The sequence below is a fragment of the Orussus abietinus genome, unplaced genomic scaffold, assembly GCF_000612105.2.
Source record: "Orussus abietinus isolate OABI.00-Male unplaced genomic scaffold, Oabi_2.0 scaffold34, whole genome shotgun sequence".
In the NCBI taxonomy this organism is placed as follows: Eukaryota; Metazoa; Arthropoda; class Insecta; order Hymenoptera; family Orussidae; genus Orussus; species Orussus abietinus.
In genome coordinates this window covers 369,806-388,971 of record NW_019394290.1, presented here as the reverse complement: position 1 = coordinate 388,971, position 19,166 = coordinate 369,806, and the positions used below count along the sequence as shown (strand labels likewise).

The window sequence follows — 19,166 nt, the reverse complement described above, 5'->3', positions numbered from 1 at the left end:
TCGCGTTATTACCGATCTCGAGTTTTCAATGCAGAGATATATATGAGGTTCCAGCAAGATCCGCATAGGGGCAGCACGAGGTGGCAGGGACTTTTTAGGGGTTCTCTTGACTACGTTGATTATGTAGTCGCAGGTCATTGCTCTACGTGACCGTCTGCTTTTAACATGTTCCCAAATGGTCGGTGGAGGTCCAATCCGCTATTTTGCGAACTAACCTAAGAACGTCATTGGTTTTGACTCATCTTCCAAACACTCTCATTGTGCCTGGTTGTGCCGAATAGCAGTAGACCCGAACGCGTGTCCGTCACAAAGAGAAGTTACCGCACCCTTCGGAAAGAGTGAGAGAGCAACGCCCGCGACAAACGACCATGGTGAGTTTTTGACGTTTTCTGACGTGTCTGTCAAGAGCTCGATCTACCTGTACGCTTCGTCGATCCAGGTAAATGTTTGCCACGCGAACTAATTGCAACGTTTTGCAGGCATCTTACTCGGAGGACCAGCTGGCCGGTAAGTGGGACGTCTCGAGAAGCGTCACGGTTACTGGACGGAATTAAAGGGGGGCACGCATACGGACCTTTTTTCCTCTCTCGAGGCTTTAATTCAGGTCAAGAGTATCCTTGCCTTTTTGAGAGATACCTCACCTTGCTACCGCTATGGTGGGATCGCCATGTATGGAGCCAGATTTGAAAGTGAGCGTCCCAAGACGCTTACCTCGGAAACCTACATGATCTTTTTTCCCCCTCACTTAGCGCTGTCTGGAATTCTTTCCCTGCTCCAGTCTCGTACGTTCTACGGTGACATTTGGACTAAGTAACATCTGCTCGAAATTTGTTCGGAATTAAGTCCATGCTCGTTCGTTAAAGAGATTATTTTATCGCAGGCAGATTCTTCAGAGGCGGTGGACGAGACGTTAAGAATGTGTCTTATTAACGAGTGATTCATATTATTTTAGTAATGAGTAATTGTTTGTGCATTTAGTGTGATCGATAAAATTTGGAAACGATTAAAAGAGTATTAGGCGATTAAAGAACTGTTTCGAGTAGCTGTCACAATGTACATGTATAGCTATCAGGAGTTGGCAAACAGAATGATGTCATCCATGGATGGTAAAATTCTGTGATATATGACCTCTTTTCCATGTATAAGTAATAAGTATCTACTAACAGGAAACGTCTCATTTTTTCAATGACATGTGATAGTTTAATACATGTACAATGTCGTTACATCTAATACTGTTATTTTTAATAGAATTCCAAGAGGCATTCCAACTGTTCGACAGCAGAGGCGATGGTAAAATTCACATTGCTCAAATCGGAGACGCGTTGCGTGCCCTTGGGCAAAATCCGACTGAGTCGGACGTGAAGAAATTTACGCATCAGCATAAACCAGACGAGCGAATTAGTTTCGAAGTGTTCTTACCGATATATCAAGCCATCAGCAAATCCCGTACCTCCGATACGGCGGATGACTTTATCGAGGGTTTGCGTCACTTTGACAAGGATGGAAACGGCTTCATTTCTTCTGCCGAGTTGAGACACCTACTAACGACTCTAGGTAAACCATTGTAAATTTTATTCAGTGATCATAGAATGGTTAAAACAGATTTTTTCAACACCAAAATTTTTAAGGTGAAAAACTCAGCGACGAAGAAGTCGAGACTCTCCTAGCAGGCCATGAGGACTCTCAGGGTAACATCAATTACGAGGACTTCGTTCGTCAAGTGATGTGTGGTTAACGTGTCGACTTAACAAGCATTAACATTAATTCCTTTACTAGCTCGTTAATTCCCCAGAAATCTATTTATGAGTTGATTCCTTCGGTACTCGAATCGTCATCCCTGTCCCTGCTTAGTTCTCCAGTGGGCACGCTATGGTTGCATAAGAAAGAGAATATACTTTTTTATATTAACATTAAGGTATATCAAGTAGTTCTTCTCGGTCGGATATGATCCAGTATGTTGTGCCTTGACCTTTAACTATAAATTACCAGCGCCCTAGCATTACTAGCAAATGTAGGTATACGAAACAGCCGAATCTGTATGGGACATTCCAAATCCTTCGAATAGTTAATAGTCCGAAACTTTATTTTTCGATATACCCTCCCGCACTCTTGTACCGTTCTGGCCATGTATTCGAGTTTTCGCTAAAATACAATTTATTTGGGAGGATCACAATTTTTCTAAGCAATTATTCACCTTGGCACGTAAACGGTCGTTAATTGTAAGTCTCACGTGTAGAACGGTTCGAACGTGATAAAAAAAATGATAACTGGTGGGAATTTGAAAAAGTCGGAAACGTCTCCATACTGACTCGCAGCGCCGCGCGTGGGGGACATGCGTCGTGTCGGAGGGTCTGCTTTCCTATTGGTCGAGGCGACTCTGACGTCAGGTGTATAGTTGGCCAGGCGAGAGAAGAAACACGGAGCAGTGCTCCAGTAAGGTTTCGTTTCGAAACGAGTTCGGTTCGGATAACGTTGCGCCGTAGGCAGGGGGGAGAGGAGGAGTACCTAGAAGAACGAAGTCACCTCTCTTGTCTCGTACAGTTAATTTAAAGCCCTCAAGATTCAACGAAGGAGGAAGTATGAGTATTAGTTCTAGACTGTCGTTAAGTAATTGTGAAAGTAGTAAAAACGACGAAACAATGCCGAGCTTAATTTCCAGTAATTGGTAAGTCCGGATAAGGGGACACGGGTGCGCCATTTTTACCTTTCATGTTCGGACGCCATTTTGCAATACCTTGTTCTCACGACCGCACGACTGCCAGCAGTCGAAGTTTTTCAGCGTTTCTTTCCCACCGAGCCCGAAATAAACGGCACGGACTTTCTGGAAATTTCCGAGAGCTCGTCCCATCTGGGGGAATTTCCATTGGATGGCCTCGCCAGGCTCCAGGACGTTTTTCAATCCCCCTCCATCTAACCTTCCCGTGACCGATTTTCAATTTCCGAGAGACGTTTCTCGAAACGATCTCCTGATCTCGAGGTCAAATCGATCGAACGATAATTCATTGCGTGCCGATAAACTTGGGATAAGCGAATGATAGGGAAACGGCATTATTGGCATTTTTTTTTTTTTTTAAGGCTTGGAGCAACCAATAAGGACTGGATTCTTCTAGCAGTGGCGTGACAAGTGTCCACCTTTTTTTATTGAAAGAAATGTAGCCTAGCGGATTAAACTCGAACTAATTTATTTTCAGTTTTCTGTAGACGTTTTGTAGGATTTGCCTTGAAATCAATTTAACCTTCTAGAAGAAATTATACGCATTCGGTAGCTAATGTGGAAGAGCGTGCGCAAAAGAGCTGTTGGAAGCGATCAGTTTTCAATGCCATCAGCTGATTTGGAAAACCAAGTCTTCTCATTGATGTTCCACACCTCGTGACTCGGAATTGACCTGCAATTTGTCTCGTGAGCGATATTAAGAGCGTTTAAGAGATAAATGCTCGATCTTCCACGCAGGAGGTGTTGAGAGCGCTCTAGAAATTGTGATAAATGCTGGTTAATTCGCCTTGTTGACGTTGTAACCAAGAGGTACCCAAGGTCAAACTGTAAATAATTTGTAATGCGCCGTATCGATTGGCTTATTGATTCGACAAATCACTAGGGTAAATAGTTGCTTGTTACCATCTTGCGGGTGATTCAACAGGCTCTATCTTTTCATCTCGTTCCAGGAACGATTCGAGTAGTACTCGTAGATCCAAATTTAATTGCCGTGATTTACGTTAACGGTGTCTTCTCATCTCGCTAATTTATCGACTATGTACTTCCTATTAAGAGTCGATATGGAAATTCTTTCTTTGTTGGGAATTGTCTGTAATAAACACTTAGTAAACTAATAGAGCTCGAGTATATTAGTCATGGTCACGTGATTGCTTATCAGAGCACGATAAGCAGTTTGCAAAGTTATTCTTACACGCTATTTTGCTGGATGTGGAATGGAAGGGTCGGTGTCCGATGTAATTATTAAAATTCTTGTGACGCTCTCCGTCTTTATTCAGTCCTGTTATAATATTTTCATTTTACGTTTAGGAGACTGTGATTTTATCCTTGCTGCAAATTATCATTCTTCGATGAGGTTACAAATATTTATCGTCTTACTGAAATGCTTGTAAATTCTTTTAATTTCTGTAACAAGGCGTTATCATGACACGCCATTTCCTGCCGTGTCAGGCACCAACCGTAGATAACGACTTATCCTCTGAAAGATTTAACAGGATGGAATTTTACCACAGTTGACAGTTACTTATCATCGGCATGATCACTTCCGAGAAAGTATGGCAAGTGGATCGACTTCTCAGAGACCAATAATCAAACGGTATTAATTCCGGTTTCAATTTCTCTTGCATCTTACTTTCCAGCTCAACCTTATCGTCTCGATATTTAGAACAGCTGCGAGAGATTCTCTTAATAAAATTCTGGTAATAAAATCGATGCGCACATTGGAGAGTGAAAAATGGCATTACCAATCGGCGTTATCGCGTTTCGCGGTTATTAACATTCCGGCCTCGAGATAAATCCCCGAGTTTACTTAAACTACGTGAAAGCGAACTGATAACGGAATTGAACTTGCTAATTGATTTTCCTTCGATACGACGAAAAGATAGCGCGAGAACAACGCTATTCATAACCAAATTGACTCTTTTGGGCGCTCCTTTCTTATCGATGAAATTTCCAATTTTTTCCATTTTAAGAGACAATCAACTCGTGACGGGTTTGATTGCGCAACTGATTAGGCTGAATTAAAATCCCCGTACGTATTCCGGGGAACGATCATCGAATACCAAGTATAGTGACGCTCGAGGAAAAAAATTATTCCATAAATTATCTCACAATCAATACAAGTTACATATATATACACACACACGTATACGCAGATCCGCGAGATTTTGGTATTATCAATTTTTGACTCCCATTAATCTCTCTCTTTTTTTTAGAGTTATGAACTCAAGCTGTTTCCACACTCGAGAAGCATTTCTGCTCGGTAGCGCTTCGATAATTGGGATACCAGGAATCACCTGGCGGAGCTCGTTGATCGGTACTCGCAAAGAGTACGAAGTAAACAGATCTCTGGCCAAGGAAGAGGAGAGAGTCGTATTATTCGAAATGCAGCAGCTTGATTTGGCTTTGGGCCCGCTCGGATGACGTCCGCCGTATTCGTCGATGCTTTCCTATGCGCACTTGAAGTTTCTATAAATTGACAGTGCTCGCCTCGGCCTGCGGCAGTACGTCTTTATCAGCGTGATCGCTTAGGAATATACGTAGGAAGAGGAAAAAAGTAAATCGGGATTTTTCGAGCGGTCTTGACCTGATGTGATAACGCGAAGGGTCGTCGCGCCGCACGAGAAGAAAAACGTGCTAGAAGGGCGTTGACGATTCCTAGGAAGAGGAGCCTTGGCTCTTCGGATTTTCTGCCATCGCGGGCTTCCACGTTCTCGATATTAAAACGCGGAAATGGCTCCGAGACCGAGGTAACTCCCTTGTTTCTGGAAAGCGTCCTTCTACCCTTCGCACCTGACGTGCACCTGCGGAAAGGCGAGAGCTCGCACGTCCCGATAAGATTTCCGTATCATTTAATTCCCTAATACCTTGTAAAGCGATTCGATAACGCTTCACTTGCTCACCCGATAACGACACCCCTTCGAGACGGTGTGGAATGTTATTTGTCACCCGATCGCTACTTATCGCAGATAGTCGTTATCACCGTTCGGCTCGGCTGAGAGCTCATACAAAAAAATAATTTTCCCTCGATCGCGCAATTACCCAGCCTTCATTGAATTTTCTTTGACCCCCCTCTGCGTCGATTAGCGACTATGCTTAATTAATTCCGCGAACGGTCCGGGCTGAGCGGAATTTCTGCGGGTGACTTTTTCTATTGCGCGCCAAGTGCGCGTACTTTTCCGCCGGGGGACAATTACGCTAAAAATAGGTGCGCGACGTGATGTGTCGAGACTTTATGTAAGAGGCTTTCCCTGGTGGGAATTTTGGCAGCGCGTGAGATCGGTCTCGGATGGAAATCTCGGGGGAAAGTCGCAAGACGCGGGTACGCCGTTCCTCGATAGGAAGGAGCTAGTTCCTATTTAGAGAAAATTCCTAGTCCTTGGAAAAATTGACTTTGGTCTACTTTGAGATATATCTCGCAGATGTTCGAATGTCCCCCCTAATTCTCCATCCTGGAAGGTATTGCAAAATGCCGCGAAAGGTGGCGGCGAGGTCGGACGTCGACTGGAATATTACAGTAGCCATGATTTCAGCGAGACGAGCAAGTGCATGGAGGAGGGTTTGGAAGAAGGTTTCGGGCAGCAGCAGCACTACTGCATAACGCTGGGCGTGGGGCCTCTGTGGTGGTCCTGATGTGCCCCATGCCGCATTGTCTGTATCCACAGTCAACACAGAGAGCCGCGGCGTGGGGATCAAGCAGAGTCAGCTCTCTGTGAGCTCCCGCATTGTGCAAGTAGGTACTCCGACTAGAAAGAGGAGGTGGAGGCGCATCAATTTATAACCGTTTAAGGTGAAGTGAAACATCCTTCAAATCAGTCAATTCGAATACAACTCTTTTTTTTTAAGGGTATTAGACCAAACTGTCCGAAACTTTGACACGTCACTCCTAATCATCTAAGAATTGTCCTGACACATTGAAAATTTGGATTTTTCAAACAATTTTTTTAACTCAGTCCAGACCAGAACCAAAATGGCGTTGAGCTCTCATATTTCGATCGGCTCTGATGTGAGAATCGAAAGGATCAGGACAATTTTACGACAATTTAGAACACTCTGGTAATCGATAAACTCGCATTTGACCGGGATAAAGGCAAAAAAGTGTTGTATGCGCTTCTATGCTAAAAGGATGGCAATACGGGGTCTCGGAGGGAAAATTTAATTGACCTGGAAATCACAGATGTCGCAGGGGGTCCCTTCGCAGTCAATTAGGGCCCCGGAAGGCATGAATCCAGAGGATTTCTGGAGTTTCACTTCGATTTCTTTATAATTATTGTACGAAAACGACAGGTGGAATATGCCATTTGGTACAATACCCAATATAATTCGACCCACCTGTCGATATAAAAACGAACGTCGGCAACGTAGGCAGTTAGAAAAATCTTCTTTATCGACGTTGATCAAGTTCCTCGGCGTGTTTCACTTTACCTTAACCGGGACCTTCCAGGAGGATGACTTGTTGAAAGCCGTCAAAGACAACGAATCGCTGCGCCTGACGTTCTCCCTCCACCTGACGGAGAGCACCTCCGTCGAATGGGAGACCGTCGTATGGCGAGGCTGCCTCTATATCAGGGTACCGAGCTGCCTCCTGCCGGAGGGATCCAAGGAGGGATTCGTCTCTCTCCTGGAGTACGCCGAGGAGGTGCTGCACTGCACCAACATCGTCGTGTGCCTCCGCAAGGAGCGCACCGATAGAGGTGATTATGGTTCCCTTGACACTGTCGGCGCGCCTTTTCAGAACGAGTCTTTGTAACCGGGTTCTCACTTTTTTAGCCATGCTGGTGCGCACCTTCATGTTCTTGGGCTTCTCGGTCCTTCCACCGACCCATGCCCTGGTCCCGCCCGGCAGCGACGCCGGCAACCTCTACATGCTCTACGCCATCGAGTAGTCCACCTACGATTCGTTTCTCTTAAGTTTGACGCAGCGACGCGCACCTTGTACACCCGGTCGAACTCTAGGAGCTCTACCCTCTCGGGAAACGAGGAAGTCGGAGCTTCGATCGGGTCTCGATCGGTTTTAGAATCACTTTATTTCGCTGTGCGTGCCATTGTGCTGCGGTCCCCCTCGTGTCCCTCGGGAACCGCTAAACAGCGATCTTTTCTTTATACTTCAAACCCTTACCTCAAAATTCTACTCCTGGGTTTCTTCCGCCCGTTCGATCAATGGGGGATGTTATTCTAATTGCGGGTTTATTTGTTAGTCGCTGCGTAAAGCTGGAGGGAACGTTTAAACGGTTTCCGGATCGCGAACGGAAACGATAGTCAGGTTCGTAGAACTCCGTACGTAACGAAGGCTTTCAACAAATCAAATGGGACATCCTCTTGAATATGTCATTCTGAGACTAACAAGATCGAGTTTGAAGACGCGCTCGCTATGATTCTCGCGTTATCGTGGAAGGTAAAGGAATTTATTATCGACAAAGCTCGGTGTTAATTGTGGCAGGTTGGGTATTACCGTGGTCGTAAGTCGTGTTAATCGCATGGTGATATGTGTAGGTACTCTTTACTTAATGTTAGTTATTAACGACAGTTGGCACGATCGTTTACACCTTTGAGGAGTCGGTACTTGGTATTTCTCCGAGACTTTGTACAATTATTCGCAGCCCCAGCCGCTTTCTGCTGTGTCTATTTTTTTTTTTTTTCCTTTGTCTTATGTGCACGGATTTGTCACGTTAGATTAACGATATATCCTGATTATCATTCCGAAGTGTGGATTTCGATTAAGCCTTTTCGAGCCTTTACACGAGTCGCGTTGTAAAATAGAAAAAAAAAAACCTCGCAAAACGGCGACCATTTAATATCACGTTATGAAAATTCATGGCCGATTCGTAAATTTTTTTTTTTTGCTTCAAATCGCGGTATGATACACCTTCACGTGGACTGCGGTGATAAGTGAATTAATTTCCTACGAAATTAACATTTTTCTTAGCATTGTACGAAGATCTCGTTAAATGCGGTATTATTTCCATTTTTATTTTATTTTTTTTTTAATGAAAATGCAAGCTTGACGTCATAACGTCCGAAACGGTAGAAATTGTAACTCGTGGCACAGTATTCCCGGGATTAACATCTTTTTGTACAATTTCCATTTAACCCTAGGTACTTTATCGGGGTCCGTCGATACTGTCGTTGTTATTACTTATCCTTGTTAATATTACCATAATTTTTTCCTTATTACTTTACGAATATACGTATAATTATAAATAACATTGTCGTCAGGGTGTAGCCTAAGTATGGATTTTAGTTGTCCCTTTGGTTATATTTCTAGAGTTAGGTGTTAAGATTATTAATGGTAATTCCCAATCGATTAACATTGAAGAGTTCTTGCTAATAAATGCGTTCTTTAGGGTTGACTTGGTAACAGACGCCATGGGGATATGTAATGAAAAAGTCACGAAAAAAACGTAAAACTAAACAATGGAAAATACAAAAAAAAAATGATGAGATGCAGTAGTCCGTTAGGTGTATAAGTAGTAGTAAGCGAAGTGGACCCATCGCACTTTCAGTTTATGCGATCGATGTTCTATTTTGTCCTGACATTTATTCATCGTGTATGATATAAATGAAAGAAAGCAGGTGGTATTCGGTACACATTGGCCGAACTCTTAAATCGAGTGAACGGCGAATTTTTCTTTATGTCTCGGTCCGTGGTTTTTAGTATTATACGAAATACACATACACACACACTTACATGGAAGATCCTACTGTATGCTACATTTATTATTCGTACATGAAGGCGTAATTGCTAAATAATAAAGAAAAAAAAAAAAAGTTCACTATACCATATCTTTTCACGTTACGTTAAGATAACATTTCTAGGGAGTTGGGAGTGCGTCATGAAATTAAAAGCGGTTGTTCGTACACTTTTATTAATGATTTAAATCTCAGGTCGAGGTCATTATTGAATGACAAGCAGTCCCTGTTTTCGCGGATCACTAACTGAAATTTGCATACGTTTCAAAGTACTGCATGTACGTGACCGTAACGTCGTACAGGTACTCGAACTGCTCCTGTGAGAGAAGAGAAAAAGTGGCATCAATTTTTCCCGATAATTTCCACACGATCATTGGTGCGATTCCATTTTTATATCATTGTTTACGCATCGTCATTTATCCGCGTGTAATTATTTACTGTATAATTTACCAAGGGTTGCACAAACTCCGGTCTTGATCTGCGAACCGCCCTAATCGCCAGACAAACGTCGCACTCCCTCTCGACCGTCATCCTCTCCAGGAGGAAACTCATCGCCAGGAAAAGTCCACATCCCGTGATACCGTCGCTAGAATGTAATTATAATTTTATGTGAAATAGATAAGGCACCCTGATCAAAGGTGGATGTACTCTTCCGAGGGCTCGTCCTTACTGGCACAGGGTGACCATCGGTCCATCTCCCCTGGGGATCCTCTCCGTTGCCTGCCACAAGGACACCAACGTTATGGGTGGTGGTGGTTCCTGGTTCCTTCCCGGTTTCCACCCCTTGGTGGAGAGTATCGTGATCGGCTGATTCCGAAGGGGCTTCTATGAAATGTGAATATGTAAGTACAGCGACAGGTAAACCCATGATTAAGGACGCACCTGCGAGTGGTCGGTGAGCGATAGCTTAACGGAAGTGTAATGTTCCGTGTCCACCGATTCCTTCGTCGTGACGGTCAGGAATGGGGTCGGCTTGAATTCCCCAGTTTCCGCTGCGATCTCGCAGCAGGTCTGGAAGGATGTTTTTTCTCCAGGACGTTCTCGAAGACGCTTCTTTTCTGACTTACCGGGTCTCGTGGGTCGGGAGGTTGAAGCATCACTATCAGTTCTACTTTCAGCTCTGCTATCATTCTCCAGAAGTCGGCGAGGGTCGACGGCAAGGGGAGCTGGGATGCGAAATATTGGCTCTGAGATCTCACCCCGTCGACGTAGACCCCTGAGATGTAGTCGCTCTCGAGGTCGCTCGGCGGGTACCTCTTCAGGTAAACTCGGTTCAGTCTCTCTGGAGACAAATTCAGGAATTATGAACGGGCACGTGATACGTGAATTTTAAGACGAATTTCAATAGGAGGAATATTCGAACCAGAAGCTAACTCGGGGTATCTGTTTTTAGACCTGTTGTCGTCGGACAAGGCCTTCATCAAGGTGGACGGCTGCAGAGCTTCGTCCTGCCAGGAAGTGTCTTGAAGCCTGCGGAAGAAAAAATGTATATACAGAGGTGCATCTTTCTTTTGGACACTACCAGAAATTTGGAGCAAGGTACTTTTTGTTCACCTCTGACGTTGGATCGGCAGCTGCTGCTTCAGCTCCTTGATCCTGGTCAGCAAGGTTCCATTACACGGTAATGTGGTTGGCAAGGACAAGAGACACTCCATCAGAGCCAGGTGGGCGAGCAAATACTGCTGCTTGTTGTCCACCATGTTCGCTCTTTGACTCCTTAACGCTTCCGTTTCAGCGAGGACGTCCACGACCTGGAAGAAGAGGTCCTCGAACCTGAAGGTGACTCCGTAAGACATTTCGGAGTTTAGACTTTTGTATATCTTTTATTTTTCCTTTTCTTTTAGGTGGCGTCGATCTCACCCCTTCGGCAGCTGCACGGCGGAGGCAAATGTCGCAGAGGATGATGGTCCCGGTTCTGCCGACCCCGGCACTGCAATGGACCACCACTGGTCCCTTTCCCGAAGGAGTCGCCAGGAGCTTCTTCAAGTACGCTACCACCGAATGCGTGTACATCGGGACCCCATGATCAGGCCATGCGGTGTAATGCAGGTGCTCGATCTGCAAAAATTGAGGAGGTTCCAGGTCCCGGGATTAAATGAAGAATTATTCGCAGGATTAAATTACGGATTAAATTAAGAACAAAAGCGCACCTTCCGGGTCTCCGCTCCGCAGGAGACGTGGAACAACCTGAAGGTGTAGTCGGCGAAGACGTTGTGGCGGGCGTTGAAGACGGTCACCTCGCCGTATTTTTTTTTCCTTCCGACGTCGGGCCAGTATTGCTCGCATTTCGTCTTCCCGCTCTCTATGACGTTCGCCAATATGCAGATTATCAGGACCTCCTCTTGCCAGATCATCCTCCAGAAGTCCAGCACCGTGTTGGGCTTCGGCCCCTGTGTGGCGATGTAAGCCTTCTCCTTTCTGAACCCCTTTTGAGATGGAAGGTGGATTAATTTAAAAAGTTTAATTTTAAGGAAAATTGTAGAAACTCATCCGCTGCGGTACCCTTATGTAGTTGGCGTTAATGTAGTCGGAGTAGGGGTCGTCGGGGAGCTTCTTCAGGATGACCCGCGTCTCGTCGTCTGCAAATATTGAAGAAAAAAAAATTGTTAAGACTCCTAGTGGTTGTCCTTTCAATTTCGTATGTTCTTTCCTTTCTCCCGAAGTGGAAGAGCTACTGGAAGAGAGGGCAGAAGTCCCTTACAAGCGATTAAATTCCCATATCTGTTCTTCGACTTGTTCTCCGGCAATTTCCCATAGTCCCATGGCTTCGTTTGACCTCTAGGGAAGATCTGAAAAATTTATGAGGAACAGCGTCAAAATACGGAGTCCAGGTAAGACCTGGCTGTACTACTTCAAAGTAGACCAGTCCAACTCACCGAGTACTGTTCGTCCAGCGCCTCGCTTTCTATAGCATTTTTCACGTAGTCCTCGAAATCCTTGACTTTAACCAGCGAGGATGGCTCCGTTTCCTTCAATGTCTCCTTTGAATTTTCAGGGATCTCCGACGTGCTGGATGCGAAGGACTCGCTATCCTCTGGACTAGGACTACGCGAGAGCTTTCGAGACTCTACAGGACTTGGCGAAGGATTTTTCATTTCTGCACAGCTCTTGACAGGACTTTCCGCAGTCCCCGTCAGTTCCGTGTCCTTCTCTGGTTTAGGTCTCCTGGAAGGAAGAAGCGCCCTGAAGAACCCACGCGATGGTCCTCCTGAGAGAAAATACCTGCGATAGAAGTAGAAGACGGTCCCTGAAATCGCCAACACCAGGAAGGAGACCAACGGAATGGCCCACGCTTCGGGTCGACTGGGCACCTGGCCGATCCTCAGCAAGGAAGTCCTCGTCACGATGGTCCTTCCTCTGCCAGTCTCCGGATTCTCCTGCACCACTACTGCAACCTCGTAGGACTCTTCAGGGTGCAGGATGCAATTGGTAGCCCCTCCGTAGATCTTGTTGTCCCCTAGGATAAATTCCCGGCCCACGAATTCCTCCGTCTGGAAGGAAAGATTTATTTATCTCGACGTCACCCTGAAGAAGACCTAGAAAAGGATTGATCTTCACCGAGAAGGTCGCCGCTCTCCAGGCGACCTCGTAGTACTCCACGTTCGCCTTCGCGGCGAGGTTTGCCTCCACCTTGGAGAACTGTTCGCAGGGTCTGGGTCCTTTGACGATCACGTGCATGATGCTACCCCTGGTGTCGTTGACGACCTCTGGAATAAGTATGGAGACGGTGGAGTCCATGTCTCGGATCTCTGTCTTCAGGTCCTGGGAGAACCTCAACGACGTCGGCGTCTCCAGGTCGACTTCTGCAGGAGCGCCGCGCAGGTTCCCGAGGGTGACTCCCCGGACGTCGATCCTGAAGACGGAGGAGGGCAACAGGTTCAACTCCTTCGAGTACTTGGACTCGTACTTCTGGACCAGGTGTTCCTCGATCCTGGTCACTCTCCAATGGGTCGGATCCTGGCGCAGCCTCGTCGACTTCATCAGGATCTCGATGGCGAACTTTTTGATCCTGCCGCCGGTTCTCCAAGGATGCGTCCAGGTGAGGTTGACTCTTCCTTTATCCATGGCTTCCCCGACGATCTTTCCAGGAGCGTCGGGCTCTGCAAAGACGCACTTCCGATTAGAACTCGTGCAAATGTCTTCTTCACAGGTATTAATCCGTACTCATCACCTGTTTCACTCTGTCTGTTAGGAATCGTCGAAGGTGCTCCAAGCTCCGACACGTTTCTGTTGCCGGCCCTCACCTGGGAAACGTCAAGTGATCACTTTGAATCGGATTTCAACCTGCGTCAACTCCTTACCTCCACCTGCGGATACACCGCGAATGGTATCAAGACCTTAGCGCAGAAATAATCCGGCCAGAATTCGCAAATTTCGTTTACGTGGACCGTTTTCGCCCTGAATGACGATTTTTCAGTTAGAAACGTCACGGCATATTCGACTATTTCCCCGTTCGTCGGTGGAGACGGTTTTTGCCACCTCAGGTGTATCGCCGCCTCCTGGATGTCCACCTCGAAGATTTCCAGGTTCCTCACGGCGGGAGGAGCTACGGGTAAAATCACGTTATTAAAAATGAAGCGACTGGTAGAATCAAGTAGAATCTAGTAGAAAGCTCGAACCTTTCGGCCTGGTCACGAAGATCAGATCCTGGTAGACCGATTCGTTGTACTTCCCATGGTACCTCCTAATTATGTACGCTCGCACTCTGTACCTCTGGGCGCCGTAAATCGTCGGCGGGAACTTGCTCAAAGACAAAAACCACATCCCGGTCTGCCTGATTCCTTGATAATTCTGCACCTCCTGATCTACCCCTTCGAGGAGCAATTTAACAACCGCAATCGGCCCGGAAATTGTCGAGCAGTCCACTGGATAGTCCCACTTCAGGTTTTCCTCTTCCACTCGCAGATTGCCGACGACCGAGGTCGCGATTTCTGGACAGATTTCGCAGTCGCAGAAGCGTTATATTTTTTATTACATATACTCACCCCCTAGTGGGGAATAAAATGGAGGTGTTTACCGGTGGGATCGGTAGAGAACCTTAAATTCTCCGGTGGACCGCACTTAGAGGTGCAAGCCATGACCGACACCTCGTATTCCGCGTAAGGATGCAAGTTCGTCAGGGTGATGGAATTCGTGGTCGTCGTCAGGGTTTTCTGCTCCTGCCTGGGACTCGGCCGACCCGCGTCCTGGCAGCCTTTTAAATTAAGGTTCTAAAAATCAACGATATTCTGTTTTAGGTCATACAGGCGCCATCTTGGAAATCGTGTCTTTGGTACCAGGGTAGCTGGTCTTACCCAAAGAAATACTTTGTACTTGGTGAAGTGTCCTCTTATCGTTGCCGGACTGTTCCATCCCAGACGAACTCGATCGGGAACCAGCGAGGTCACTTGGAGAGTCCTCACTGGAGTGGGTGCTAAGAATGTCCAAAGAAATGTCTGAATCCTCGCCGAAGCGTCTCTTCGCTCTCGGAGCTTCCTGGAAGAGCACCTACCTCCTTCGTTGGTTCTCACTTCTTTGGAGAACACCACCAGGTCCTCGTTACCAACCAATACCCTGTAGAAGGTGAACGCGGTCAGATTCGTCATGGTGAATAGGAAATTTTCGATGGGCCCCGTGTACCTAACGACTTTTGCCTCAACGTCTTCAAGGGTCACTCTGTACCAGTCCACCGGACAAGGGTAACGTTCCTGGAGAACCGGGGATCGCTTAAGTTATTTTATTTCCTTCAAGAACGTCATCGCCTTCGTAACAGATTTTTATGCCGTTTCTTCTGTGTATTGCAGATGTACTCACGGCCTTCCGGATAGTTACGCTCAGGCTCGTCTCTTCAGGAACCACCTCGACGCTGGTCCCGGCTGGAAGGGTGAAACGTCAAGGGTGTCTTGGGTGTAAGCGAACCACTAGACAGCGGGAATCTTTTTGCACTGTTTAAGGTGAAGTGAAACACGACGAGGAACTTGATCAACGTCGATAAAGAAGATTTTTCTAAATGCCTACGATGCCGACGTTCGTTTTTATATCGACAGCTGTGTCGAATTACATTGAATATTGTACCAAATGGCATACTACACCTGTCGTTTTCGTATAATAAATATCAAGAAATCGAAGTAAAACTCCAGAAATCCTCTGGATTCAAGCTTTCTGGGGCCCTAATTGACTGCAGAGGGACCCCCTGCGCCATCTGTGATTTCCAGGTCAATTAAATTTTCACTCCGAGACCCCGTATTACCATCGTTTTAGCATAGAAGCGCATACAACACTTTTTTTGCTCTTATCCCGTTCAAATGCGAGTTCATCGATTACCAGAGTGTTCTAAATTCTCGTAAAATTGTCCTGACCCTTTCGATTCTCATATCAGAGCTTTCGATAATTGGATGATCGAAATATGAGAGCTCGACGCCATTTTGGTTCCGGTCTGGGCTGAGTTAAAAAATGTTGTTAAAAAATCCAAATTTTGAATGTGTCAGGACAATTCTTAGATGATCAGGAGCGACGTGTCGAAGTTTCGGACAGTTTGGTCTTTTACCCTTAAAAAAAAGTGTTGTATTCGAATCGACTGATTTGAAGGGTGTTTCACTTCACCTTAAGAATGATACTTACGAGAGCAATCGGTAGTGACCGTGGTCACATGTCCTGCGATAGTTACATCGTTCACCCAGATCTCTGCCTGTACCGTGTATCGCTTTCCCGGCATCAGGTTGTCGACGATGGCTTCCAGGGTCGTTGAGTTTCGGTAGACGATGTCCTTCTGGTCGACCGTATGCGTAGCGTTAGCGTATCTCTCCTGTAGAGATTTAACCGTATAAGAAGATGCCTGTATTGCATTGCTCGCCCCAATGTTAACGCGCTTTTAGATAACCTTAACGTAGATTAGGAGATGGGATGGCATGAGTCCGTAGCTCTCCTGGAGGTCGAGATGCAACTTCACGTGCGTCTGGTTCTTGAAGAGGAAAAGAGGAGCCGATGGTGGGTCGATTCCTGAAAACCGAGACCCTGAAGTCGAGGCAAAATGGGATAAATCATCCAAGGTGAGTACCTATCATGCAGTAGGGAGGCACGAAGTAGGTGGAGGTGGTCCTGTCGCATCCTTGGGTACAGATGCCGGTGCCGGGGTGACAATTGGAGTGTGCGCACCTTCCGCAAGCGTTCGAGCAACCGAATCCAAAAGTAACCCGCGAACAGGCTGAAGAAGCGATGTTAACCAATTAAGAGGGTGGAATTTATGAGAGACGTCGAGAACTTACACCACGAGCAGTCCGGGCCATGGTACCCTTGGGGACACTGACAGCCGTTCTCGTAGCAAATGGCACCCTGGGAGCATCTCCAGTTACCGATGTCATCGCAGGAAGCGGCACAAAATGGACCAACTCTTCCTTCTGAACACAGCGGTTCGTCTACGGGCAAGTACCCCTTTAAAACTACCTTCTGACGTATTTTATACCTCATCTTACTTAGTCCTAGGTTGTTGACCGACTTCAGGGCGGTCTGTACGACCGAGTTCTGCCGGTAGAAGATCCTCTGGCAGGTGACGTTGGGCCAGAAGTAGTCGTCGGAGTAGTCCTCCGAGGTGGTCATCACCGACGACCTCGTGCTTTCTGGAAGAGAACGAGCTCATACGAGGTAAGGACCACGAAGAGGGTCAAAGCGTCGACCTTACCCTGGGGATAGCAGGAGTGGACGTGCGCCACGGCCCAGAAGGGGTTGGCGGCGCTTTCTTCGAGACGACTCGTTAATCGCAGGCGAACCTTGCTTCCCGAGATCGACGCATTCACCAGGACGTGCTGCCACATCGGCAAACCGTGATCACTTGTGACCGTCGCGCCCCGGATCGTTGGCAGCTCCAGGTCGTCCTTGTACTCGTTCGTCAGGGCCATGTGCAGTAAGCAGGTCGGGCAAAGCGCGACCATCATCTCCATGCAGACGTTAGGGCCGACTTCCGGGGGACTCGTCAACACCTCGTTTTCACGGGTGGTGTGCAGGTACTTGTCTAAAACGGCCACCTCTTCAGCATTCGCCATTCGACACCTGCTTCAGGGTACTCACAGAGGTGAATCCTCATGCGCACTGGCAGGGGACTCCTCACGAAGAAGTAGTACCCATCGGTGACGTTCCTTACGGTCTTCTTCCCCCTCGGGAATGACAGGAGGATCGCCCCGGTGTCGTCGTACAATGCGATCTCCTTGCCCTCCTGGACCATCCGGTTGTCGCTCGTCCACTTCAGGGTGTAGGTTCTCCACTCTGCTGCGCCGAGTGCCTCGTACTGGGGATTTAGTCAATTTTATTCATTTTAATTATACGTTTTTTACAATACAAATTTTATACGTTTTAAAGCTTCTGTCCATATCATTTTTCTATCCGCGATAATAGCAATACCTTCGCAATTGTGGTGGAGTTATTGCATTCGGAATTGAGGTCGGGGTAGACCGAAGGTGGAGGCACTCCTTCCGGGCACCTTCGAAGCGCCAAGGTGGTGTTGTTCCATCCTCCTAGGATGATCCAGTAGCAAAAGTCCCGCTCGTATAGAGTCGTCTCGCAGAGGAGCAAGTGCAGGTCCCTGATGCCTCGCACGGAAAAGCTCAGCGAACCCATGCTCTTCACTGTCTCGACTACCTGGTACTGGTCCAGGTTTTCCTGGTTGTCCACCTCTTTGAAATCTGCGGAAGGTCGCCGGACACGATTATTCCGTCTCGTGAAATTTTCTCCCGGTTTCGTTACCTTCCCATCGCCTGTCCAGGACTGGTCCGGTAGGAAGCTCCAGAGAATTCGCCATTTCCCACGTCGAATCCGTCGTCCAGCTTGCGAAGCAGGTGGAGAACTCGTTGAACGCGCAGGTCATGTTTCCTGCCGGAGTCTCGCGAGAGCTCCTGAAGTCTGAAAATTTCTTTCCGAGTCACCTCGAAATTCCCCGGGGATTCGACTTAAGAGGCATACCTGTAATTATTGTCTCGTCCTTCATGTAGGATGGGTAACTCCACCTGAGGTTCGTGTTCCACACCAACGCACTGTCGTCGTTTTCAGAAATGCATTGGAGGCGTCTTGTCCTGTGCGCTTCCAAAAAGCCAGGCCCTTTTATCGGACCACGAACGACCGTCAACCTGCCGAGGACGTCCACCAGCTGCACCAGGACCATCAGGAGGATGGAAGCGGTTACAGGTCTCGCGATTTCCATTTTTTTCGATCGTTTCAATTTTATCCGTCCCTACTTTCTTTCAGGACACTCGCGACCGAGGAGTTTCTGTTTTTCGTCCGTGACTCATCGACCACTTGCCGATTTTTCCGGCGGTTTTTGGAGCTCACTCCAGGTCGGAGGATTCCTCGACAGGTGGAAGAGCTACGTGGTAACGTCCAGAAAAGAGCGGTCGCCGTATTGCGAAGGAAACTCCCGAAAATGCATTTTTTTTCCTCTCGAAGCACCGATAGCGTCGCAGCGAGCACTAAACCACTCGGTAGCAGAATTCCGAAAGGATTCAACAGGAACGCGACTTCCTCTCTGCGCGTTCTCGATAAGGGAAACGTCACTTCCTTGTAATCAATCCGACATGCTTTATCAGTTTCGAGAACATGGCCACATTAGTATTCCTCATATTGGAGGCACGAGAGGAACGACTCGGTAGTATCGCCGTTCAATGCGGATTTTCTAGTGACCTAGTGATACCTAGTGATACCGGTTATCAAAAATGAAAACGACCATATAGATTTTCTTCTGGATTTTGGATATCTAGGGTTTTCAGGCGGTAAAGCCCGAGAGAATTCACTTTGCAAACAC

The 19,166-nt window shown here is 46.9% G+C and overlaps 3 protein-coding genes and 2 long non-coding RNA genes across 8 annotated transcripts; 4 read left to right on the top strand and 1 right to left on the bottom strand.

The window, feature by feature from the left end:
• Positions 1-62: 62 nt before the first annotated feature.
• Positions 63-2,173, top strand: LOC105696278 (myosin-2 essential light chain). 2 transcript variants are annotated; one of them, XM_012418647.2, is made up of 4 exons: positions 63-371; positions 480-507; positions 1,249-1,554; positions 1,629-2,173. In XM_012418647.2, exons 1-4 carry the CDS (start codon positions 369-371, stop codon positions 1,733-1,735), a joined length of 444 nt encoding a protein of 147 aa, XP_012274070.1. In that variant the 5' UTR covers positions 63-368; the 3' UTR covers positions 1,736-2,173. The 2 variants fall into 2 exon arrangements, with proteins under 2 accessions (XP_012274070.1, XP_023290761.1); XM_023434993.1 differs by lacking the exons at positions 63-371; positions 480-507 and adding an exon at positions 556-1,106.
• A 4,138-nt stretch (positions 2,174-6,311) lies between these two features.
• LOC105696200 (ornithine decarboxylase antizyme 1) lies at positions 6,312-9,478 on the top strand (the record flags this gene model as incomplete). The annotated part of the gene is made up of 3 exons (XM_012418447.2): positions 6,312-6,443; positions 7,155-7,404; positions 7,481-9,478. Coding segments are annotated over 3 exons (498 nt in total), but the record flags the coding sequence as incomplete, so codon positions are not given.
• LOC105696276 (receptor-type tyrosine-protein phosphatase S) lies at positions 9,346-18,802 on the bottom strand. 3 transcript variants are annotated; one of them, XM_012418642.2, is made up of 29 exons: positions 18,332-18,802; positions 18,116-18,271; positions 17,774-18,054; positions 17,444-17,660; positions 17,058-17,387; positions 16,645-16,995; positions 16,437-16,583; positions 16,260-16,378; positions 16,001-16,184; positions 15,194-15,255; positions 14,695-15,087; positions 14,418-14,610; positions 14,020-14,331; positions 13,702-13,946; positions 13,572-13,644; positions 12,959-13,500; positions 12,623-12,891; positions 12,277-12,565; positions 12,102-12,189; positions 11,903-11,979; positions 11,551-11,826; positions 11,261-11,458; positions 10,955-11,151; positions 10,764-10,870; positions 10,468-10,682; positions 10,283-10,411; positions 10,071-10,225; positions 9,851-9,986; positions 9,346-9,717 (listed from the first exon to the last, which is right to left on the bottom strand). In XM_012418642.2, the coding sequence occupies exons 1-29, from the start codon at positions 18,567-18,569 to the stop codon at positions 9,643-9,645; spliced, it is 6,054 nt and encodes a 2,017-aa protein (XP_012274065.1). In that variant the 5' UTR covers positions 18,570-18,802; the 3' UTR covers positions 9,346-9,642. The 3 variants fall into 3 exon arrangements, with proteins under 3 accessions (XP_012274065.1, XP_012274066.1, XP_012274064.1); XM_012418643.2 differs by having other exon boundaries at positions 12,277-12,891; positions 14,695-14,813; positions 14,892-15,087; XM_012418641.2 differs by having other exon boundaries at positions 12,277-12,891.
• Positions 10,125-11,227, top strand: LOC105696279. The gene is made up of 4 exons (XR_001103705.2): positions 10,125-10,242; positions 10,519-10,662; positions 10,794-11,064; positions 11,136-11,227. It is a non-coding gene; the product is annotated as an uncharacterized LOC105696279 (long non-coding RNA).
• On the top strand, positions 11,680-12,015 carry LOC105696281. The gene is made up of 2 exons (XR_001103706.1): positions 11,680-11,802; positions 11,883-12,015. It is a non-coding gene; the product is annotated as an uncharacterized LOC105696281 (long non-coding RNA).
• Positions 18,803-19,166: the final 364 nt, after the last annotated feature.

Excerpts from the sequence above, each read along its gene's own strand:
- LOC105696278 (XM_023434993.1), top strand. The coding sequence starts at position 1,052 with ATGTACATGTATAGCTATCAGGAGTTGGCAAACAGAATGATGTCATCC. Across the intron at positions 1,107-1,248 it reads AATGATGTCATCCATGGATG|AATTCCAAGAGGCATTCCAA; the intron begins GTAAAATTCTGT and ends TATTTTTAATAG. Across the intron at positions 1,555-1,628 it reads ACACCTACTAACGACTCTAG|GTGAAAAACTCAGCGACGAA; the intron begins GTAAACCATTGT and ends AAAATTTTTAAG.
- LOC105696276 (XM_012418641.2), bottom strand. The coding sequence starts at position 18,569 with ATGGAAATCGCGAGACCTGTAACCGCTTCCATCCTCCTGATGGTCCTG. Across the intron at positions 16,996-17,057 it reads CCACTCCTGCTATCCCCAGG|AAAGCACGAGGTCGTCGGTG; the intron begins GTAAGGTCGACG and ends GTTCTCTTCCAG. Across the intron at positions 9,718-9,850 it reads CGGAGTTTGTGCAACCCTTG|GAGCAGTTCGAGTACCTGTA; the intron begins GTAAATTATACA and ends CTTCTCTCACAG.